Below are 19848 nucleotides of genomic sequence, written 5' to 3' on the forward strand. Positions count from 1 at the left end.
AGAGGATGAATTTACAGATGCTCTGGTCATTCATGGGTTGTTCTGACAACAAGAAGTCCTGTACCAGTTTTACATAGCTGTTCATAGATTCCAGAGCCAGAGGAGACCGTTGTGATCATCTAGTCCAGGGGTCAGCAACCTTTCAGAAGTGCTGTGCCGAGTCTTCATTTATTCACTCTAATTTAAGATTTCATGTGCCAGTAATCCATTTTAATGTTTTTAGACAGGCTCTTTCTATAAGTCTATAATATATAACTAAACTATTGTTGTATGCAAAGTAAACAAGGTTTTTAAAATGTTTAAGAAGCTTCATTTAAAATTAAATTAAAATGCAGAGCCTCCAGACCAGTGGCCAGGACCCGGGCAGTGTGAATGCCACTGAAAATCAGCTCGCGTGCCACCTTAGGCACACATGCCATAGGTTGCCTACCCCTGATCTAGTCTGACCTCCTGTATAACATATGCCACAGAACTTCCCCCAAATAATTCCCAGAGCTTTACTTTTAGAGAAGCATCCAATCTTGATTTTAAAATGTCCAGCAATGGAAACATTAGCCTTTAGTAAATTGTTCCAATGGTTAATTACCCTCACTGGCAAAAATTTACTCCCTGTTTCCAATGTAAATTTGTCTTGCTTCAACTTCCAGCCGCTGGATTACATTATACCTTTCTCTGCTAGATTGACAGACCTAGTAAATGTTTGTGCCACATGTAGAGAGACACAGACTGTAATCAAGTCATCCCTTAACCTTCTCTTTGTTAATCTAATATATCTCTTCAACTCTATCACTAGAGTTAAAATAAATATGTGGATTTGAAGAACTCTGTCACTATAAAGGCATGTTCTCTAATCCTTTAATCGTTCTCATGCCTCTTCTCTGAACACTCTCCAATTTATCAACATCCTTCTTAAATTGTGGACATCAGAACTGGAAACAGAATTCCAGCAGTAGTCGCATCAGTACCAAGTACAGAGGTAAAATAATCTCTCTACTCCTAGTTGAGATTCCCCTAGTTATGCATCCCAGGATCGCATTAGCTCTTTTGACCACAGCATTGCACTGGGAGCTCATGTTTACTGGATTATCCACCATGACCCACAAATCTTTTTCAGAGTCCCTGTTTCCCAGGGTAGAGTCCCCCACAGAGCCTGTAAGTATGGCCTATATTCTTTGTTCTTATATAATATGCATTTAGCTGGATTAAAACACACATTGTTTGCTTGTACCTAGTTTACCAAATGATCACATTGCTTTGAATCAGTGATCTGCCCACCTCTTGATTTTTGGCATCATCTGTAAACGTTATCAGTGATGATTTTTTGTTTTCTTCCAGGTCGTTCATAAAAATGTTAAATAATATAGGGCCAAGAACTGATCCCTGAGGGACCCCACTGGAAGCAGACCCACTTCATGACTATTCCCCATTTGCAGTTACATTTTGAGATCTATTGGCTAGCCAATTTTAATCCATTTAACATATGCCATGTTAATTTTATATCATTTTAGTTTTTTAATCAAAATGTCATGCAGCACCAATTCAAATGCCTTAAAGAAGTCTAAGTATATTACATCAACACTATTACCTTTATCAACCAAATTTATAATCTCATAAAAAATATATCAAGTTAGTCTGACAGGATCTATTTTATGTAAACTCATGTTGATTGGCGTTAATTAATCCTCCTTTAATTCTTTATTAATCGAGTCTCGTATCAGCCACTCCATTATCTTTCCCGGGAGCAATGTCAGGCTGACAAACCAATAATTGCCCAGGTCATCCCATTTGCCCTTTTTAAATATTGTCACACCATTAGCTTTCTTGCAGTCTCCTGGAACTTCCCCAGTGATCCAAGACTTATTGAAAATCAGCATTAATGGTCCAGTGAGCTCCTCAGCCAGCTCTTTTCAAACTATCTGAAATATTGGAAGCATGCTAGGAATATCTGCATTGCAATTATCCCTCCAAGCTGGCAGCATTGTTGTATGATTGTGCGCCCATTGCAAGATGACTTTGCTCACAAGTTGTTCCTCTGCAGGAAGCTGGAGATGGAACTGTCCATTTAGACTAGAGATAGGTGCCTCCTAGGCCCAGGGCAGAGCATGAAGTGGAGAAAGCTGACACAGATGCTACCCTAGCTGCACCAGTTCTATGATTAGCATGGCCTTCACACCACACCATTGTTAATCCAGCACTTTTCACCACCGTCAAAATCAGAATAATATTTTTGTTCTCAAATTGCTGCCCCTCTTCATAGAGCAGGCTCAGCCCAAGCATTCCAGGTCTCTTGTGGGTTAGCTGTGAAAACATTGTACCTCTCAGTTGCTTCATTTTTAATGTGCCCGTTGCTGGCTTTTCTTCTCTCTCCCAAATGGCCAGGACAACAGAGTTATCGTTTCAGTAAGAATAATAGTGCCCTCTCCGTAGTGAATCAGACAGGCAGTTCATGGCATTAGCGGGAATTTCTTATTACTGTTCGCACAAAAGGGAAGTATGGGCACTAAGACAGGGAGTTACAAATAGTTGCCAGTAAATGGATCCCTGCAGCAAATGTCATGTCACCCACTAAAGGACATGATAAACTTTCCTTCGCTAGAAGTGGGTATTAAAATGAAAGAGTACTGTGCCCTTTGCAGACATCCAGTATACACCCACATTCTACAAGGCAGTCATTGCTTGTAACAGGCAGTCTGGACAGTGCCAAGTTTCAGAGGGTTACGGGAAGCATGGGGAGTAGCCTTTACTGATTTTTAATTGTGTATGTGTGTATGACTTTGGTGCTGGTGAATGGTGTCATACTGTCCTGGGAGATCCTGCCCAGGCAGTGTTCATGCTTATCCTGGAGGGATGGCTTCAACGGTGAGGTTTTTCGTGGCCTCTCCTGTTAGATTTCCAGCCAGGAGCGCTCATTAGCCACAACTTCGCTGGTAGTTTTGTGTCATGGATCCCATGAGGACCAGCTACCTCATTTCAGACAGGCCATCGTCACATAGACATCTGGTGAAGAGTGTCAGTGGCTATTAACTCAGGCTGAGTTGTATCAGCTGCCTAGAGGTTGAGGGCTTTGTGTGCTTAGGAATGGATTCTGCGATCAGTCCCGGGAGCAATCTGACCCCCTGCTGCTTTTATTTTTATGAAAAAATCCCAATGACTGTACAGTTTCTTAATGCATGAAGGTGCCATAAACAGACTATGGGTGTAAAATGAATGCTATTGAATTTGGTAATGACATAACATAGTCTTATTGTAGTGTTCTTCGTTCTGTAGATATTCTGAAGCAAACCACTGTTAAATAACAATGTAACATGAAAAGTTCTCTCCTGTCAAGTTCCCTTCACTACACACGTGCACTACCACACACATGCCCACACCCGCAACGTCTGACTCATTTTGTTGCAATGTTTGCTAAACTGGGAGAACAGCAATACAAATTCATGACTCGATAATGTGTGTCTATATGTACATAGAATATGTGCTTATTGAATTTTGAGTTCATATTGCCAGAACTTTACACACGCAAAGAATTTGAGCCTCAATCTGATTGCTTAGATTGCCTAGATTTTTCTCTAAATTATAGGAAGTAAGACTTAATAGAAATGTCACCATGGTGAGTTCTTTAGCGATTTGTTAATGGTTATGCTATCAGCGCTACGGTTTTCAGATATTTCTCTCTGTAGCATTTGCAGCCGGGGTTAACTCGAGCAATCTATCTGCATTAGAGTTACTTTGCAATATCATTCAGGGAATAAGGATGTGGGCCCTTTTTCTCCAAAAATAGTATTAAATTGCCACAAAGTACTGGGAAATGTCAGTGAGACTTTGCTCGGGTTCCTAAAGATCAGTTTTACTTGCAAGAGTGCTCCAGGGTGAGTGGACAGTTTAGAGGATTGCTAATGGGATTTATGGCCTTTTGTTTCTAAGTCGTGGGTTCTAATCCGGGCCAGATCAGTAAGGACCAAAGATTATTAGCTTCTGAGAGCTGCTAGGTGTCCTATGTGAAATGTGTTTGATGGTCATCGTAGTGCAGTTCCCAGTGGACACATTATTAAATACTTGGCTGTCAGCCTCAATAGAGAGCAGCCAGGACTGAACGGCCCATGGAGACTGAGCTGCCTATTAACCCTCAGATACAGTCCCTCCCATTGGTTATTGCTGTCTGTGCTGCAGGCCTGGCAGTCTGGCACTTTGAACTGGACAAACCAGATGGAGTCTGAACCTTTATCACCTTAGGGCCTGCTCAGGGAATGAACCTTTATGGCTAAACTCGCAAAGTACCTGGTTTATTTTTGGCACTACTGTTGGCTGTTTTCTGGTCTCAAGTTGGCATCTGACTGAAAATGGTGACTTCTGTTAATATTTCTTTCAGCTTTGTTCCTGAGAATGGCAAAACTCCGTACACACAGACAAAGCAATGTATGTGAATTGCATCACGCCATGTGTTAAAAATAAAGGCTAAAACCCCTTCCCTTTGCAGAACCCTGTCCTGTGAAGCAGCCTAAATGCTGTCCCCTACAGACAGACAGAGAGACACACACTCCCAGCTTCTCTGAGAGACACTGAGACTGTTGCCATGGGTTCCAAAGGTCAAAGTTATTAGAGTCAGTTTCTCAGATCTGGCCTCAGTAGTAAGTGTTTTATATTGTGCAGACTGGAGATAAAGGGACCGTTTCATTTCTCCTCATGTTTCTTTTCCAGCTGCCCTTCTCTATTTTTTTATCTTTCCTGCAAAGACTCATATTTTCCCCATGCCCTCTCCAATTCCTCGTTAACAGTTACTTGCACCATTGTCTGTATTGATCCTTGCTGAAAATTGTGCATTGTTCACCATATGTAGACTTCCCTGCTGCTAAATGCTGCCCATGCACCTCCAGGGCATTTAAATCAGTCTGTAGGGCTCTCCGGTCCTGTTTTCCATCTTTCTCCTTCGTGTGGGTGTGTCTGTAACAGTCAGAATCGGCACATCAGCTGCAAAGTGCTAATCCAGCCACTGGCTCCACTCATGATAGGAATTTGTGCTTTCCTTGCAAATGAAGATGGAGGTGCAGTGCTATAATTCCGGGTACCTGGGGTGTGGCATGCTTCCCTCGTGTTAGCATTCTCCCTGCCGAGCTCCATATTCCCAAGTGGGAGACCCAATCTGAATAAAATCCAAATCTTTTGGGGCTTTGAAGAAAGCACCATTAATTTTGTTTTCTCTCCATTTTCATACAACTTTCTACTTTCACCTGCAGCTGGGTGGCTCTGAAATAACGTGAGATGAAACCCCATGTGAGGGGGATCTCCCATCCAAGTATGGACCAGATCCAACCCTGTTTAAATCTGCAATTCCTGCTACAATTGCAGCATATGGCAGTAAAGCTACAGTCTCTGCGGATCACCTCATGGCATGGGGTGTGTGGCGTGTGTACTGTATATTCTGGTGTTAGTGAGTGTGTTAAACCTGTACTGGTGACTGTTTTGTCCTGCAGTGCCAACCTGCCAAACTGACCTCATTTAACTCTGAGGGCTGAATTTGCAAAGTCCGATGCAACAGGGGTTGTGTACCTGCAAAAATACATAGACATCTTTGCAGGGACATGTGTTCTGTGCATCTGCGAACATGGGTTCCTGCTGCCCTTCTTTGTCCTACAGCATCAGAGTGAAGTAAACCAACATTTTATTATAAACCTCTTCACAATGCAGCCTCTTTACCAAATTACAAAGGGGGTTGCAGAGGAGTCCCCAACAGGCCAGGCCCTCTGTTATCTCATGCAAAAAATTCCCAGTGATTTTGTAAATGTTATTAAGAGAATGACTTGAACACATGCACCCTAATCAGCTCTCTGTGGAGAAGAGACTCCCCTGATGTCATTGTGCTCTTCTCCTAGATCCCATCTAATGCCGAGGCTGAAAGAATCACGCTCTCACGAGTCTTTGCTCAGCCCCAGTAGCGCCGTTGAGGCTCTGGATCTCAGTATGGAGGAAGAAGTGGTCATCAAGCCAGTTCACAGTAGCATTCTGGGGCAGGACTATTGTTTTGAGGTAAGAGGCTTTTGTGTCCATCCTGCCACATGGCATTGGAAGGTATCTGTTTGGTGAGTAGTGTGAGGGAATCTTCTTGCCTTATAAACGTCTCCAGCGTGAACTTTCGTTTAGCAGAGCAATGTCTAATGGAGACCATTGTTTCAATGGGAGTTTGTGTGTGTGCTCTATAAAAAAAAAAAAAATTCTGTTGGAAAAAATATACCAATCAAATGAGAGCTCTGACCCCATTTTACAGTAGTTGCAGGATTTGCTGCATGGAGAGCTATCCAGCAGTCCTAAACACAGTCTGTGCCCTCATAGAGCATAGATAAATAATCCATAGTCAGATAGACAACATAACCTGCAGTTCTCTATTCTGGGGCCACATGGGCTTCACACACACTTGTCCATGGGGATAGAATTCAGGACCTTGTTATCCAAAAACATAAGGCTTCTGTTGGTTGATTAAAAGGGGATCTCTATGAGCTGGAGTATTATTGGGTTTTATATCCTAGCAGGCGATAGCTAAGAGAAGGCAACATAGTTACTGGTACTTCAGTAAGTCTCCATCTTGCAGAGGGCAGTGGTGCGCACACAAACCAGCATAGGAGTCAATAATGCACCATGCCGTTAGGGAACCTGTTATCCTATGGTGTGGAGGGCAATGCATTATTGTGCACCACAGCAGCTGGCTATAGAACAGGGAAGCATCTCCTTCCAGCAAGACGGTTGTCATCGCTGCTGCTGCTCTGAAAGATGGGCACCACGTTTTTATTCAGGGGTGGAAGGGAAGACTGGCATACGCCCATACTTGGGTCATGGCTTAGGTTATGTCTGCACTGCTGTCAGAGGTGTGAGCAGGCATACCTGCGCTAGCTTTAACCTACCTAGCTCTCTAAAAGTAGCAGTGAAGACACAGTGGTGCAGGCTTCGGGACAGGATAGACAAGCCTGCCTGTCCCCTTGGTACATACCCTTGTTGCTGACCGGCGCTGAAACCTGCACTGCTGCATCTTCACTGCTGTTTTGAGCAAGCTAGCTACATTAAAGCTACCTGAGCCACAGTCACCCCTTCAGTTGCAATGTAGATGTACCTGGGGGCATATTGGTGGGGGCAGGGCAGTGTTCCTGTGCTAGATGGTGCTCGATAGGGACACCCTGATGGATGTTAATGGCGAACTAGCAGCTGAGATAGGTTTAATTTTTGTTGTTGTAGAAATTAGCAGCAAGTTGAAATTTAAAAACCATTTCTTAGAATGTAAAGAGGCAAAATGGAAATTATTTTTAAAAAGATTATCCCCAAACATAAGCTCTAAAGCAAAAAGAAGGCATAAATTTCCCAGTGTGATTTGCTCTCTGGAGAATTGAGCAAGTGCAGTAGGTCAGGAGGAGAACAGTTTGTAAATTATACGGCCTCTATTACATTCCACTCAAGAAAGATAAAATGAAGCTAGATGGAAAATAGATGTGACATCCATAATATAAGAGTTGTTTACCAATTCTGCTCAGCACACAAGAGCAGAGCAAGGATATGAACAGTGCTTGTAGAAAGTTGACTGAGAGGGGAATTATACAAATCATGCACTTGTAAGGGGGAAGTGCATTTTATTTTGAGGTGAGTTTGATCAAGAAGAGTCGCACAGAAAAACAGAACATGCTAATGGTGCTCCTGAGAGCATTCTATGCTAAAAATTTAAAAATTCTGAGCCAAAAAAATAAAAATTCTGTGCACAATATTTAAAAATTCTGCAAATTTTATTTGTCAAATAAATGTGGAGACTCCAGCATGGCAGTGGGGAGCAAAGGCCCGTGGCTATACAAATGTGGGAGATCTCTGTGCAGGATTCAGTGGTGAGGCTGCACCCAACCCTGACACAGCGCAAGGACGGGACCTGCCCCAGAAACACCCCAGAGCCCTGCCCCTCTCTGCCAGGTGCACCAGCTGTGGGCAGGCAGGCTCAGCAAGACAGGATCCAAGTGTGGAGGGGCTTACTATAGGGGATCCAGGTGTGGGTTGAGAGGGTTCTGTGTTGGGCAATCTGGGTACAGGCGGCTCAGTGGGAGATCTGGATGCACAGGGGTTTGCGGGGTTCTGGGTATAACAATAATGGGATTCTGCAGGGGGGTACAGGTGCACCTGGTTGGGGCTAGGTAGGGTGGGGATCCAGGTGGGGGTAGCTTGTTGGGGTGGTCCAGGTACAGGGGGGAGTGGGGCTCATCGGTGGGGGGAGGTTCTGGGTATAGGGTGGTTAGGCTCAGCAGAATCTGGTGTGAGGGGGTCTGGATTCAGGGGGTTGGGCAGATGCGGGAGCAGCTCCCTGTACAGTGATCCCTCCCCTTACAGCTGAGGAGCGATGGGTGCAGGAAGCGCGGATGGGGGAGTTTTCAGAGCTTTCTTCAGTTGGGGAAGAAATCTCAGAGTGGGTCTGACGCAGCCCCAGATGCCATGCAGGGGAAGAGGAAGTCCTGTCCTTCACAGCCCAGCTGGGACTAGCAGCTGAGCCTGACACATGGTAGGAGCCACTAGCTGGGTCTTCCCCAGTTCCACTCCCAGTCCCACAGTGATTTACCTCTCTGCCGGCTGCCCTGGGCACCCAAAACTGCTGTGGAGGTCCTCATGACCGTTCCTGTGGCTTTCCTTTGCTTCTCCATCCGAAAGTCCATTTTTCTTCAGGGAAGCAAAGAAATCTGTGGGGGACATAAATTCTGTGCATGCGCAGTGGTGCAGAATTCTCCCAGGAGTATAATGGCTGTTTAGAAATCCTGTGGAGGAAGGAAAGAATTCCAGAAAACAAAAAGGACATTGTTTTATGATTGATGGGTACTCGTCAGCCAGCCTCTATAGGGAAATACTTAAGGTGAAAGCTAAATGGTGTGTTGTGTTCCTGCCCTCCTCTAATGTCTCTGGAGACCCCGTTTCGAATAGTGGCTTATTTCAGAAATGAAAGGAGTTTGCAGGTCTCACCTTAATCCCTAATGGGCATTAGTCTGCCTCTCACGACCACTACGCCACTGTGTGATGTGCAGAGGGAGAGGATTTGAATGAGCACAGGGCAGTGTGGAGGAACACTCAGTGGAAGTCTTGCAGGGGCTAGGACTAGAATAGCAGGGGGTGCTGTCAGAACTGAGGTGCGCTGCAGATCCACTCAGTCGTCAGACCACCACATTCAAAAGAGACGAACAACAATGTATGTTTGGTTCCAAGCATCTGTCTTACTGCCGGTGCGAAAACTGGAAAACAAAATCATACTGTGGCCCCACCTCTTTTGCACTTGAATGTTTCCTTTAGTTATTTTGTTACTAGGGCACAGATTTTGTTTAAGTTACTGGAAAGACAGAGTCCCCTAATGTCCCCTAGAATAAACCTCATCCCCCGAAGGTCCTCCCTTTAGGCTCTGAGCTAGCTACTGTAGTTTCCTGTTACCTGAGGGCTCGGGTCTGACGTAACAAAGGATGTTGGCCTCTGCGGAGGTCAGGGAGAATGGCAATGGCTTCCGTGGATTAGAATTTTGAAAGCTTGGGTTCAAGTCTGCAGATGGCAGAGAGAAGAACCGAAGGTGGCTGAGACAGTGATTGAAAGCCACGACACCATTCTGCACGTGAGAATACTAATGAGGAAAATATGAACTGATGTCCCAGAAAACAAGCTCCGAGCAAGAAATGTCAAGGCAGAAGGGGCAGCCAAAGTCAGAGGCCAGGGGAACCATGACATTTTCTGTATAATGGATTATGAAAGTGCTGCAGGATGATAATGCTACACTGGGGGGATGTGGTGGAGCTGATCCCTGGACATCTGAGTCAGGAAATAGCCAATTTTGTTCCCTTGGAATGAGGAGGTGACTGTTGATGCTTGGAGGTAAATGCCCATCTGGTGCCATTCAGAGGGTTCCTCTTAATTATCCCCTCCTTGCAGAGCTGTGCATGGGGATGGACAGAGCTTCTGTCTGTTAGGCTGTTAGTTCTCTCTCGGGAAAGGTTGTGGTTGAATTGCCCTGTAAGACTCCAAAACACTCTCGTGGGGCTCTTGCCAACCACAGTGGGTGGCAGCTTTTCCAGAAGCTGCCTGCAGTCCAGGCTGCCTGGCATGCATCGCATGGGCCTCAGCACGCGACAACCCCGAACACCACGGAGCAGCAGCGGCTGTGTGGTTCAGAAGATCAGAACAGCAGGATTCGACACGGCTGCAGATGGAGTTACACTGGAGGATTAAGATGGAGAAGAGAACTGGCAGCACAGCCAAACTGAGCAGAAACCAAAACGTGCCAGGGCCATCTGCAGTGGAAAAAACCCAACTGCCTTGATCTGAAGCAGCTGGCTGTTTAAAGGTACAGTACATTATTTCTCTCTTAGCTGAACTCGTTTATTGAGACATTATGTGACTGATTGCCCAGTTATAGTCACATGCAGTGGGGCCAAATTCAGATCAGGTGTAAGCAGATGCATGCACATTGAACTTAATTTGTTCCCGTGGAACTTCTCCATCTTTCTAAATCTCATCCTCCTGCAAAATGTGGGGTTCGATATTTGTTGTTGTTTTTTTATTTTTATCCTTCCAAATAACTGATTGAACATCCGATTTTTCTCTCTCCTAAACAAATGGAAGAAAGGTTTCCCAGCCAATATAATGATCTAGCTCTGTTGCATATGCTGTGTGTGCTAAATCTACATTAGGCAGTGTAGTCTTGTGAGGGAGATTGGACATCAGGGTTCCTGCCTGGGGCCTATTCCTGGCTCTGCCATTTGAGGAGTTTAGTAATTAGAACCCGGAGTGGGAATCGGAACTTGGGAATGTGTTTCCTGCCTCTGCTGCTTACCCACTGCAGGCCAAATGCGAATCCCAGCCCACAGCCCCAGTATCTGGGCTATGTACTAGAGATTCTTTCAGAGGATAGGAGGAAGGATGTGCAGCAAAGCAACACCAACACTTTCTGGTTGCTATTGAAGCCTCAGGGCTGCAAATGATCCTACCCACCCAACCTTCTCTTTCACCTTCACCGCCAACCTGCACAAGGGGATGTCAGCTGGATAGGCATAGTGGCAGTTACATCTGCCCTACCCTAGCCCTCAGATAACCTCCCAAACACCTTGCATGCTAGCCATAGGCATGGTTCTTATTGTGTGTGTGTTTGGTACCCCTGAAGTCCAGACCCAGCCCAGGTACAGGTCACTTCACTTCTCTGTAATGTGGGTATGAGAACGCTCACCATTCCTGCTATGTTGTAGGCTTAACTCTTGTTCATGAAGTCAGTTCAGGCCCTTGGCTGAAATAGCTGATGGAATTGCAAAGTTATCAATTGTTGTTGTTGTTGTTATACAAAAATGAGCAAATTTCAAATGCACCTTATGTAACCCCCCCAATTTCAGATAGTAGCAAAATTCACAAGGCAGTTTTGTTTAACTAGAGGAACCGTCCATTCAGGGAATGGGGATAGTGAGAGTAAATAAGTGTTAGCAATTAACAAGTACTACTAATTGAGTTTATGCATATCCATTAACACTGTTTTAGCAAATCTAAAAATCCTGAAGTGAACAGAATACTGTCTTCATGAAGATCATTGATAGCTCATGAAGGTTATTTATGTCGCATGACATTTAGGTCACAGGTCAAAGTCAAGGCATTCTTGCAAATCTGGGGGAAATTGCCTTCAACTCCTAATGGGCCAGGAGACTTTCTGCTCTGACACATGCAGAATGCCCCAGTTATGAAGGGTTGTTAAGAGAGGAAGCCTTAGAATTTAACATTTGAATAATTATCCAGTGATCCATTGAGTTGGAATTTAATAGAATGTTTGTTTGATAATTAATGCCAATTTATCAATGGGTAGTTATAAAATATAGTAGATGTACATTTTATTAAATAATGGTAAACAATAGACAATTGGTATTTAATTAACAGATGTTAGGGTAGAACAAGGGCTAAATTCCATTCTGATTTATATGGAAGTAAATCCTATTGGTTTTAATGGGAGTTACCTATGTCACTGAGCAGAATTTGGCTTTAAGGAGAATTTCAGCGAATAGCAATCCAAAAATGTCTGGTCCCCCAGGGATTAAATAGTGCAGCCTCATGGAAGGGCTGAATTCTGTTGTCCTGAGTCACAATTCCCCAGGATTTAAATGGGAGTTTTGCTTCGTTTAGGATTTCAGAATTTGGCCCCTGACAATTGCCATTCAGTGACATGGTCATAGCATTAGAGTACAAGACCTCTGTCCTCCAGATTTGAGTGTAGGGTACATTACCTGGTGTATACTTTGGATCTTCCAAAGCCTAATTACTAGGGTAAAAAGAGAAGAGACCCTCAAATTCCCCCACATTTTGGATTCCTATCTGAATTGAAGTTCTGCACATTTAAAATTCACCCCTCTATAGCAGTTACTGAGCAATCTGTAGGGGCATTTGATGCTATGTTCTTCTGTGTTATTTAGGTATAAACTCTGTTAAGTAACTCCGTAAGTAACAGAGTCTTCCTTGATCTTTGTGCCTGTAACTCAGTGTTAGCCATACTTTTTTATATGCAAAAGTGATGCAGTTTTGCACTCTCTGTTTTTAGGGAAAGTTATCGTTCAGGTGCAGTGGCTAGACTGACCCAGAGTGCAGCTCCAGAGTATCTTCTGTGCAAATGGTCAAGATATTCTGACAAGCCCAGCAAAAATGCCATAGCAGGAAGAGGAGGAAGTGAGATCATGCCATATGGATAAAGCAGACCAAATTTGTTGCAGGAAAATCATGAGGAATGTAGCAGTCATACAGAAGCATGTAAAGATGCTAAAAAGAAAAGTGGGCAGAGATGATACAACCAACCCTATTAATGTGGAGTCTTCCATTTTCAACAGTAATTAATAAAAGATAACTCCATCATGCCCAGAGGAATCCTTTAGATTTCCAGTACAGTGCATGGATGCATGGTAATCTAGTAGAAGGGGTTGCTTTTAGCCATTAGCAGTGGTTTGAACTGATCATGAAGCAGAAGCTACCTGAAATTGGCTAGAATATCAAGAGTTGGAAGGTCTATTGGATCCACTTGGCGAAGGCAATGTTGGGCCTCTTCTGTTTTGTCTCATTTGGAAAATACCATAGAGGCACACGAAACCTCTGTTCAAAGGCAGAATATGTGTTAACCTCAGCCACGACGGTAGCCAATGAGATATCATGGCCTGATGCTGATTGCACTGAAGGAACAGATTAAACTTTGTGGAGGATTACAAAGCAAAAGAAGATCACGTCCCCTGAAAGTGGTGAACCCAGCCTGCCAGGTGGGAAAACAAGTGCAGCTGAGGTAAAAGATGGAAATTCAAGGAACTCTGCAAGTAGGTGCAGAGGAAATAATACTCCAAGGGGGCTTATTTGAAGTGTGAGTAAGATACCTTCAGTCTGCAAACAGGGACATTCAAAAAGAATATTATTGGATGTTGACCGATGCAATGAATACAGTGGAGGTCAAAGCAGCTGAATGAAGTTTTTATGAATAATACGGAATTCCTAATGCCAAATCATAGTCTGTTAATTTGCCAGCAGGGTTTCAAGGACAGTTGTTTGAGGAATATACATATTTAATAGGCTTCAGATCTGCAGTTAGTTGGAAAGAAGCTGCTTAGGAATCTTATTGGCCTTCGTAGACCCCAGTACAGCAATTAATGCTGAGAAAACTCAGCGAGGTGAATAGGAAAGTTGTTGGCACCTGAGGACTCTTGCTAAGTGTTGCATCCCTGGCCATCAGGCAGCATATGCAGAGGTGGATTTACTCACGCCTGAATTTCCGTGCAGTGTGGGGGGAAGCCTGCTGGAGGCTAGGGAATGTTGTGGAAATGTCATTGATCTGAATCCATTCTTGGATGGCAATGTCATGGTGGCCAAGCGAGTCTGAGGAATGCTATTAAACTCTCTCTTTCCTAGTGCAGTTACTGCCAGCAAGTAGAGGCGAGGAGTCAAAGGGACAGGATGCAGTGGGAGGGGTACTGAGAGGCTTGGATTCCCTGTTGAGGAAAGGAAAGAGGTTTGTCTAATTGCAGAGTATGGGCTAAATCCTGAGAGATGCTGAGCACTAGAAACGTGCATCACTAAGTGCCTCTCGGGATCTGGCCCTGAGTTGCTTTCACTCACTTGATGGCTTAACGAAGCTCAGACTCGAAGGGGCTGGTGGTCCCTAGGGTAACTCCCTCGCTCCAGGTTGGCACTGATGTGGGAGAGGGGAGGTGGGATCAGTGTGTGGCCAGGATTAACCCCTTGTGATGCTCAACATTGTGCTTGAGGTCTCAGCCCAACTTGCACACTTGCCTTAGGGGCGACTCCCTGGCACCGGGGGAAAGCTATTGGCTTGTGTTAATAAAAGCACCAGCCAGCCCCTTTTTTTAATTTCCCCAAAGCCACGTCTGTAATGTGCTTGTTGAGAAATAACCCCCGTTCCTTTCCATGCAGGTGACGACTTCATCAGGAAGTAAATGCTTCTCCTGTCGCTCTGCAGCAGAACGAGATAAATGGATGGAGAACCTGCGGCGTGCCGTGCACCCAAATAAGGTAGCAGCTTTGAGGAATTGCCTCTGTAATAGTTCTGCTCCTCATTATTACATTTTATAACCCAGTGCATGGTAGCAGCAGGAGACATATTGTCATTTTAGTGACTAAGTGTAATTGGGGGTCAGCTTTTTTCCGCATTACTTTCTGCCACTATTATATTTACGGAAAAGTGCCAATTATTTCCTGCCCTCTTGGGCTGTCGCTGAGAAACAATCAAACCTCAAGAACCTGCAGTCTTGTTTTAGTACTAATGATACTTGCTACTTATCTAGGGCTTCTGCTCCTCAGAGAGCTTTAGCAGGCGGCACCTGGACAAACGGTGATGTTGGGGGTAGAATACAACACTAGATATTCAGTCCCCACAGCAGCCCTCTGGCACTGGTGGGGTTTGGAGCCCCATTTCAGAGATGGGGAAACGGAGGCACAGAATCTCAGTGAGTTGCATATGGTCATGTAGGAATTTGGGCTTGGACATGGCTCCCGTTCCTGTACCCGGGCTACCAGGCCGTCATATGCCCTGTACCTGCAGCAACAAACTCTTCTCGGTCAGTCGAGCATGGGGGGCCTGAAAATGTGCCCTTACAGCTAGTCAAGGCTACGGGCACCTTAAAAGGGAGCCAGAGTAAGGACAAAGCAGGTCGCCTGCAGGGTTTCACAGCTGGCGCACTCACCCCAAAAGCTGTTTTTGTTGCTCAGCGTGAAGGGGTTCTGTGTGTTCATTCTTGCTAGCAGCAGTAGGTAACTGCGTAGGCAGGTTAGGGGCAGGTCTTGGGCACCTGGCAAGCTGCTAATGCAGCCCTTAATGTCACAAGGTTTGGTGCCCCTAATGCAGCACCAGATTTTGTACCCTAACTGATGAGCCCTCCCTAATACAGGAGAGGAAATAGCAGCGTGGAGAGACTAACTTATCTCTCAGGGCATGATTTGTTGTGGTCACTTTAAGAGCATGGCAGCTGTTGCCACCTGCAGAGAGCTCTGGGAGACTGGGACAATGCGTCTCCCACCAGCGTCTCTAGAACAGTTAGTAGGCGGGGTTATTCTACGTGGATGTAGTTGAACGTGGCCCACAGCAGCGCTGTTCAATGGGCACTCATTTGGAAACATGCCATCATCTTGAAAAGTGCCCTGCTCTGACTCTGCTAACTTTCCTCCTTTTGTCTGAGTTTCTAAACAGACTCTCAGTATCTGTTTTGATATTTTTATCCCAGGATTTTAGTAGTATTGTATCATTTCCTGCGTGTGCACTTCCTGAGCCCACATCACCCCATTGTGTACTTCCAGCAACTGTGCTCTCCACTCTTCTAAGTGAAGCTGGGTCAGACCTGCTCGTTACTGTTATAGGAGACATCCAAGGAAAGCTGAGGGTGCTGCAGAATCTGTTGCTGGTGATTCACTATGGGTTGCTCTTTCCTTGAAGTCCTCACTGAAACCAGTACCCCTGGAGCTACCTCTTCGGGATGAGGTCATGACCATTTAGGGGTCATTAAAGATTCCATGTATCGTTCACTGCATTAGTGTTAAAGTGGCATCCAGGCCAATTTTTACTTCTGACTAATAATAATGCTTAGCTCACAGGTAACTCATTCAATCTCCCTTAATCCCCCCCAGTATTTCAGTTGAATTAAATAGTCTTCATTCTTGTCCTAAAATATGTAGGCATATGTAGTGATGCCACAGCCGCTGCTTTCCACCCCAGAAGTGGCTGCATTCCAGTCACAAATGAAGTGATCCATGTGTGGACTTGAGGATGCTTCTGTTCCTGCCATGTTATAGAAAAGGAAATGTACTGTTCCAGTGCTGCCACATAACAACAATGGAACAAACGGGGGAAAACACCTGTGCAATAGCTTCTGTTTTACAAAAGTCATTAATTATTGGTAGGGCTCCTTCCTGTTTCTTGTGAGGCCTTCCTGGCAGTAGAACTGGAAATGGTACATTTTTAATTTGGTGGGATTCTATCTGTCTTGTTCCTTTATATTAATTGGCACCAGCAGACATGGAGAGCACAGTGATATTTGGAAAATTAACATAAGTAGTGTTGTTATGCAAATTCCTGAGAGCCAGTATTTCCTTAAAATAAAATGTAATTAAGCCTCTGCTCGTTTAACACATCAGAAATAATTAACTCGTTTCTCCGGTTTGTGTATGTTGTTTTTTTTTTCCCTTGACCTTTTTCTTTGTGTCCCTTTTCCAGGACAACAGCAGAAGGATCGAGAATATGTTAAAGTTATGGATTATTGAAGCCAAGGACCTGCCAGCCAAGAAGAAGTACTTGTGTGAATTATGCCTGGATGACGTTCTTTACGCACGAACTACCTGTAAATTGAAAACTGACAACGTCTTTTGGGGGGAGCACTTTGAATTTAATAACCTCCCATCACTCAAAACCATTACAGTGCACTTATACAAAGAGACTGACAAGAAGAAAAAGAAAGACAAGACCAACTTCATCGGGCAGGTGAATATCCCCATGGGCTCCATAACGGGGCGGCAGTTTGTGGAGAAGTGGTACCCTGTAGTCAGCCCCAATCCCAGCAAGGGCAAGTCTGCAGGGCCTATGATCCGCATCAAGTCACGCTACCAGAGCATGAGCATCCTCCCAATGGAGATGTACAAGGAGTTTGCTGAGTACATCACTAACAATTACATGGTGCTGTGCTCAGTGCTGGAGCCTGCGCTGAGTGTGAAGAACAAAGAGGAGATGGCCTCTGCACTGGTCCATATTCTGCAAAGCACTGGGAAGGCCAAGGTAAGATCCCCACATCACCTGTACAGTACCATTATAGACAGACGTGAAGCAGAATCCCAGATCCAAACACCCCCCCCCCCCAGCTACACATGGATCTGAACTTTGGCTCGGCCCTCCCTATTGACCATGTTTATAATTCTTCTTTTAGACAAGTTAGCAGCACATGTAGTGGGTTTACTGGGTCCATGTCCTGGTGTGCCCACCCTGGTTAAGCAGATTGTGTGTGTCATTGGTTGGGTCCACGGTGCGGTATGTTGGAGGTGTTAAGAGAGAGGAGACCCCCTCAGGCACATGCAAATGGCTCCATTAGCACTGCAGTGTCTCTTGCCCCTGCTCTCGGATTGGTGAGGAACACACAGGATAGTGGTATTTCCAGGTGAGGGAGGGTGATGTGGCAGAGCTGCAGACTCTGGGTGACCAGCTGTTTTGGGCTTCGTTGGATGAATTATCATCCCCATGAATCCCCTATCACCGGGCTTTGGGAGGGCAGCCGGCCTGGGAGAGGCTGAGATTTCTGTGAGCAGTTTCAATTTTTGTGTGTGAGAATAGCGGGAGGGGAAGAAAGGCTGAGTGACTGACTTAGTGAACCTCACTTCACAGATATTTTAGCCAAGCGCGGAGCCAGGCAGAGGAGTACGCACAGAGCATACCGCGGAGCGTACATCCTCATGCGGCATCGGTATGACTTGGCAATGGTAGCCCAGCAGCTGTAGCGGGAGGACAAGGTGTGAATGAGACAAATGGCTATTTTTTGTTTTGTCCATTAATTTCTCCTTGAACTTACCAGCTAAGGAGCGGGGGCCTTGACTTGATGTCTCAGCAAGATTTCCAAAGCCTCTGTGGTGCTAAGGAGACTTGCAGCCTGCCTGAGAACTGAAATTTTGGATTCCCCTCCTGTCTGCTCTTCCCCTTCTGCGTGTGGAGATGAACGAGACCAATAGACTGGGTCAAGGCAGCAAAACCTCATCAAGGGGATTGACTGCCGGGGAGCAGGGAGCTGCTCCCAGGTGTCCATTCCTCCCAGTTACAGGGTGTGTCTGGGCTGTATTCAAAGCCCCAGAAGACATACTCATGCCGGCGCTCATTGAGCTTGTACATCACTGAGGCAGTGCGAGCGGCAGGACGGGCTAGCTGCCCCAAGTACTGGCCTGGGCTCTCTGACAGCCGTGGACTTGGGGTGTCTAGCCTGTCCCGTCCCTCGCGCTGCTGTGGCTAGGTTCCACTTTTAACACATTAACTCAATGAGAGCTGGCACAAGTACATCTCCTGGGCCTGGAATCACACCCAGCTCCAAATGTAGACGTCCCCACTGTTGTCTTGGTCACAGGGAGGAATATCAAACTCAGACGCAGTCCAGTGGCCCTTGGCATCATTGCCTTCAGTGGGTGCAGGATCAGCTCAGCCAGTGACTTGCTGCGATTGTTCCATCAGAAAGCACCTGAGGCCACCTCTGCCCTGGCTGATTCTGCCACTGATGTGGGCCTAGTCTGGGTTTGCTGGGACAGCTGCACCCACAAGTCATCTTAATGGAGATGCAGCTGATACCAGCAGGAGTGTGTGTATAGATTTCCCCAAACGAAATACGCGATACCAGCAAAAGCACTTTTTGACTGGCATAAATGATTGTAAGAAAAACACACCCTGGACTAGCATGACCACATGGACCAAAGTTCTATGCATAGGCCTGGCCTTGGTAGCTGTGTGTCCGTCTGTGGGCATGTCCCGCTGCTGCTTGCCCGAGTCCCTCCTGGGGCCAGACCCGAGAGCCTCGGGAAGGAGCAGGTGTGTTTCCACGTGTCGGTGCCTCGCTGCTCGAAAGCCCAGAGACGCTCCACAGGGGAAATAGCAAAGAGTAAACAGGCTGGATAAATATCCCCCTACAGTGGAGCTTCTGCTTTCGCTGCCTGTCATCTATCCTCCACATTTAGCACAAGGGTTAGAGAGTTGTCAGAGCAACAGGAATTATTGGAGCATGGGAGCCGGGTGCTGCATCTTGTGTAGAGGAGCTGGACAAGCAAAGAGAAATAAAAATAAAAACAGCAGCAAAGTGAAAGGGACACTGACTGGAAAGAACGCCCCCTCGGTGTGACAAATGGGGTGCTGCGGACTGCTCGCTCGCGTGGCAAACCCTCTGCGCCGCTGATTGAGTGACAAGACGCACCGAGGAGACGTGCACGAGGACTTCGTGGGCAGGAACAAGCTCGTGTCTGGGCTGTGCTGGGGGGGCTGCGGGACATGGCAGAGCCAAGCACAGCCCTCCCACCCCCGCGTGACTTAGCCAAAGGCTGGAACAGAGCTGAAGAAAGTCAAGATTGGGCCTGTTGGGTGGGGTGGGTGCTGGGCTGGTGGGCTGCTCCCTGGTCATCACTCACAAACAGCAATGATACAGGGCGATGGCTGGCTTTGTACAGGAAAGACCTGGTGCCACAGACCCTGCTCACATGAGTCATCCCCTGTGGGATCCACAGGCCTACTCACGTGGGTAGGCAAGGCTGGGCGCCGACTCGCAGATTTGCATTAGAGACATTTTATTTTTAGTACATTGGGGCTAGTGAGAGGTCAGTGGCCAGCCCGGGAATCCA

At 45.9% G+C, this 19848-nt stretch overlaps 1 protein-coding gene across 10 annotated transcripts in view; it reads left to right on the forward strand.

Annotated features, from left to right (window-relative positions):
- Window positions 1-19848, forward strand: part of LOC115636067 (disabled homolog 2-interacting protein-like) — a 218705-nt gene that overhangs the window by 139938 nt on the left and 58919 nt on the right. For 9 of the 10 annotated variants that reach the window (XR_003996801.1, XM_030535704.1, XM_030535706.1 and 6 more), the window contains 3 exons: window positions 5868-6021; window positions 14419-14517; window positions 16712-17266. Coding sequence is in view for 9 of the 10 variants with exons in the window: in XM_030535704.1 (XP_030391564.1) it covers window positions 5868-6021; window positions 14419-14517; window positions 16712-17266 (808 nt within the window). In the remaining variant the exon portion in view is untranslated. Of the gene's footprint in view, window positions 1-5867; window positions 6022-13113; window positions 13257-14418; window positions 14518-16711; window positions 17267-19848 lie in introns of those variants that run through there. The other variant, XM_030535713.1, reaches the window with a different exon arrangement.

The sequence above is a fragment of the Gopherus evgoodei genome, chromosome 16 (assembly GCF_007399415.2).
Source record: "Gopherus evgoodei ecotype Sinaloan lineage chromosome 16, rGopEvg1_v1.p, whole genome shotgun sequence".
Classification (NCBI taxonomy): domain Eukaryota; kingdom Metazoa; phylum Chordata; order Testudines; family Testudinidae; genus Gopherus; species Gopherus evgoodei.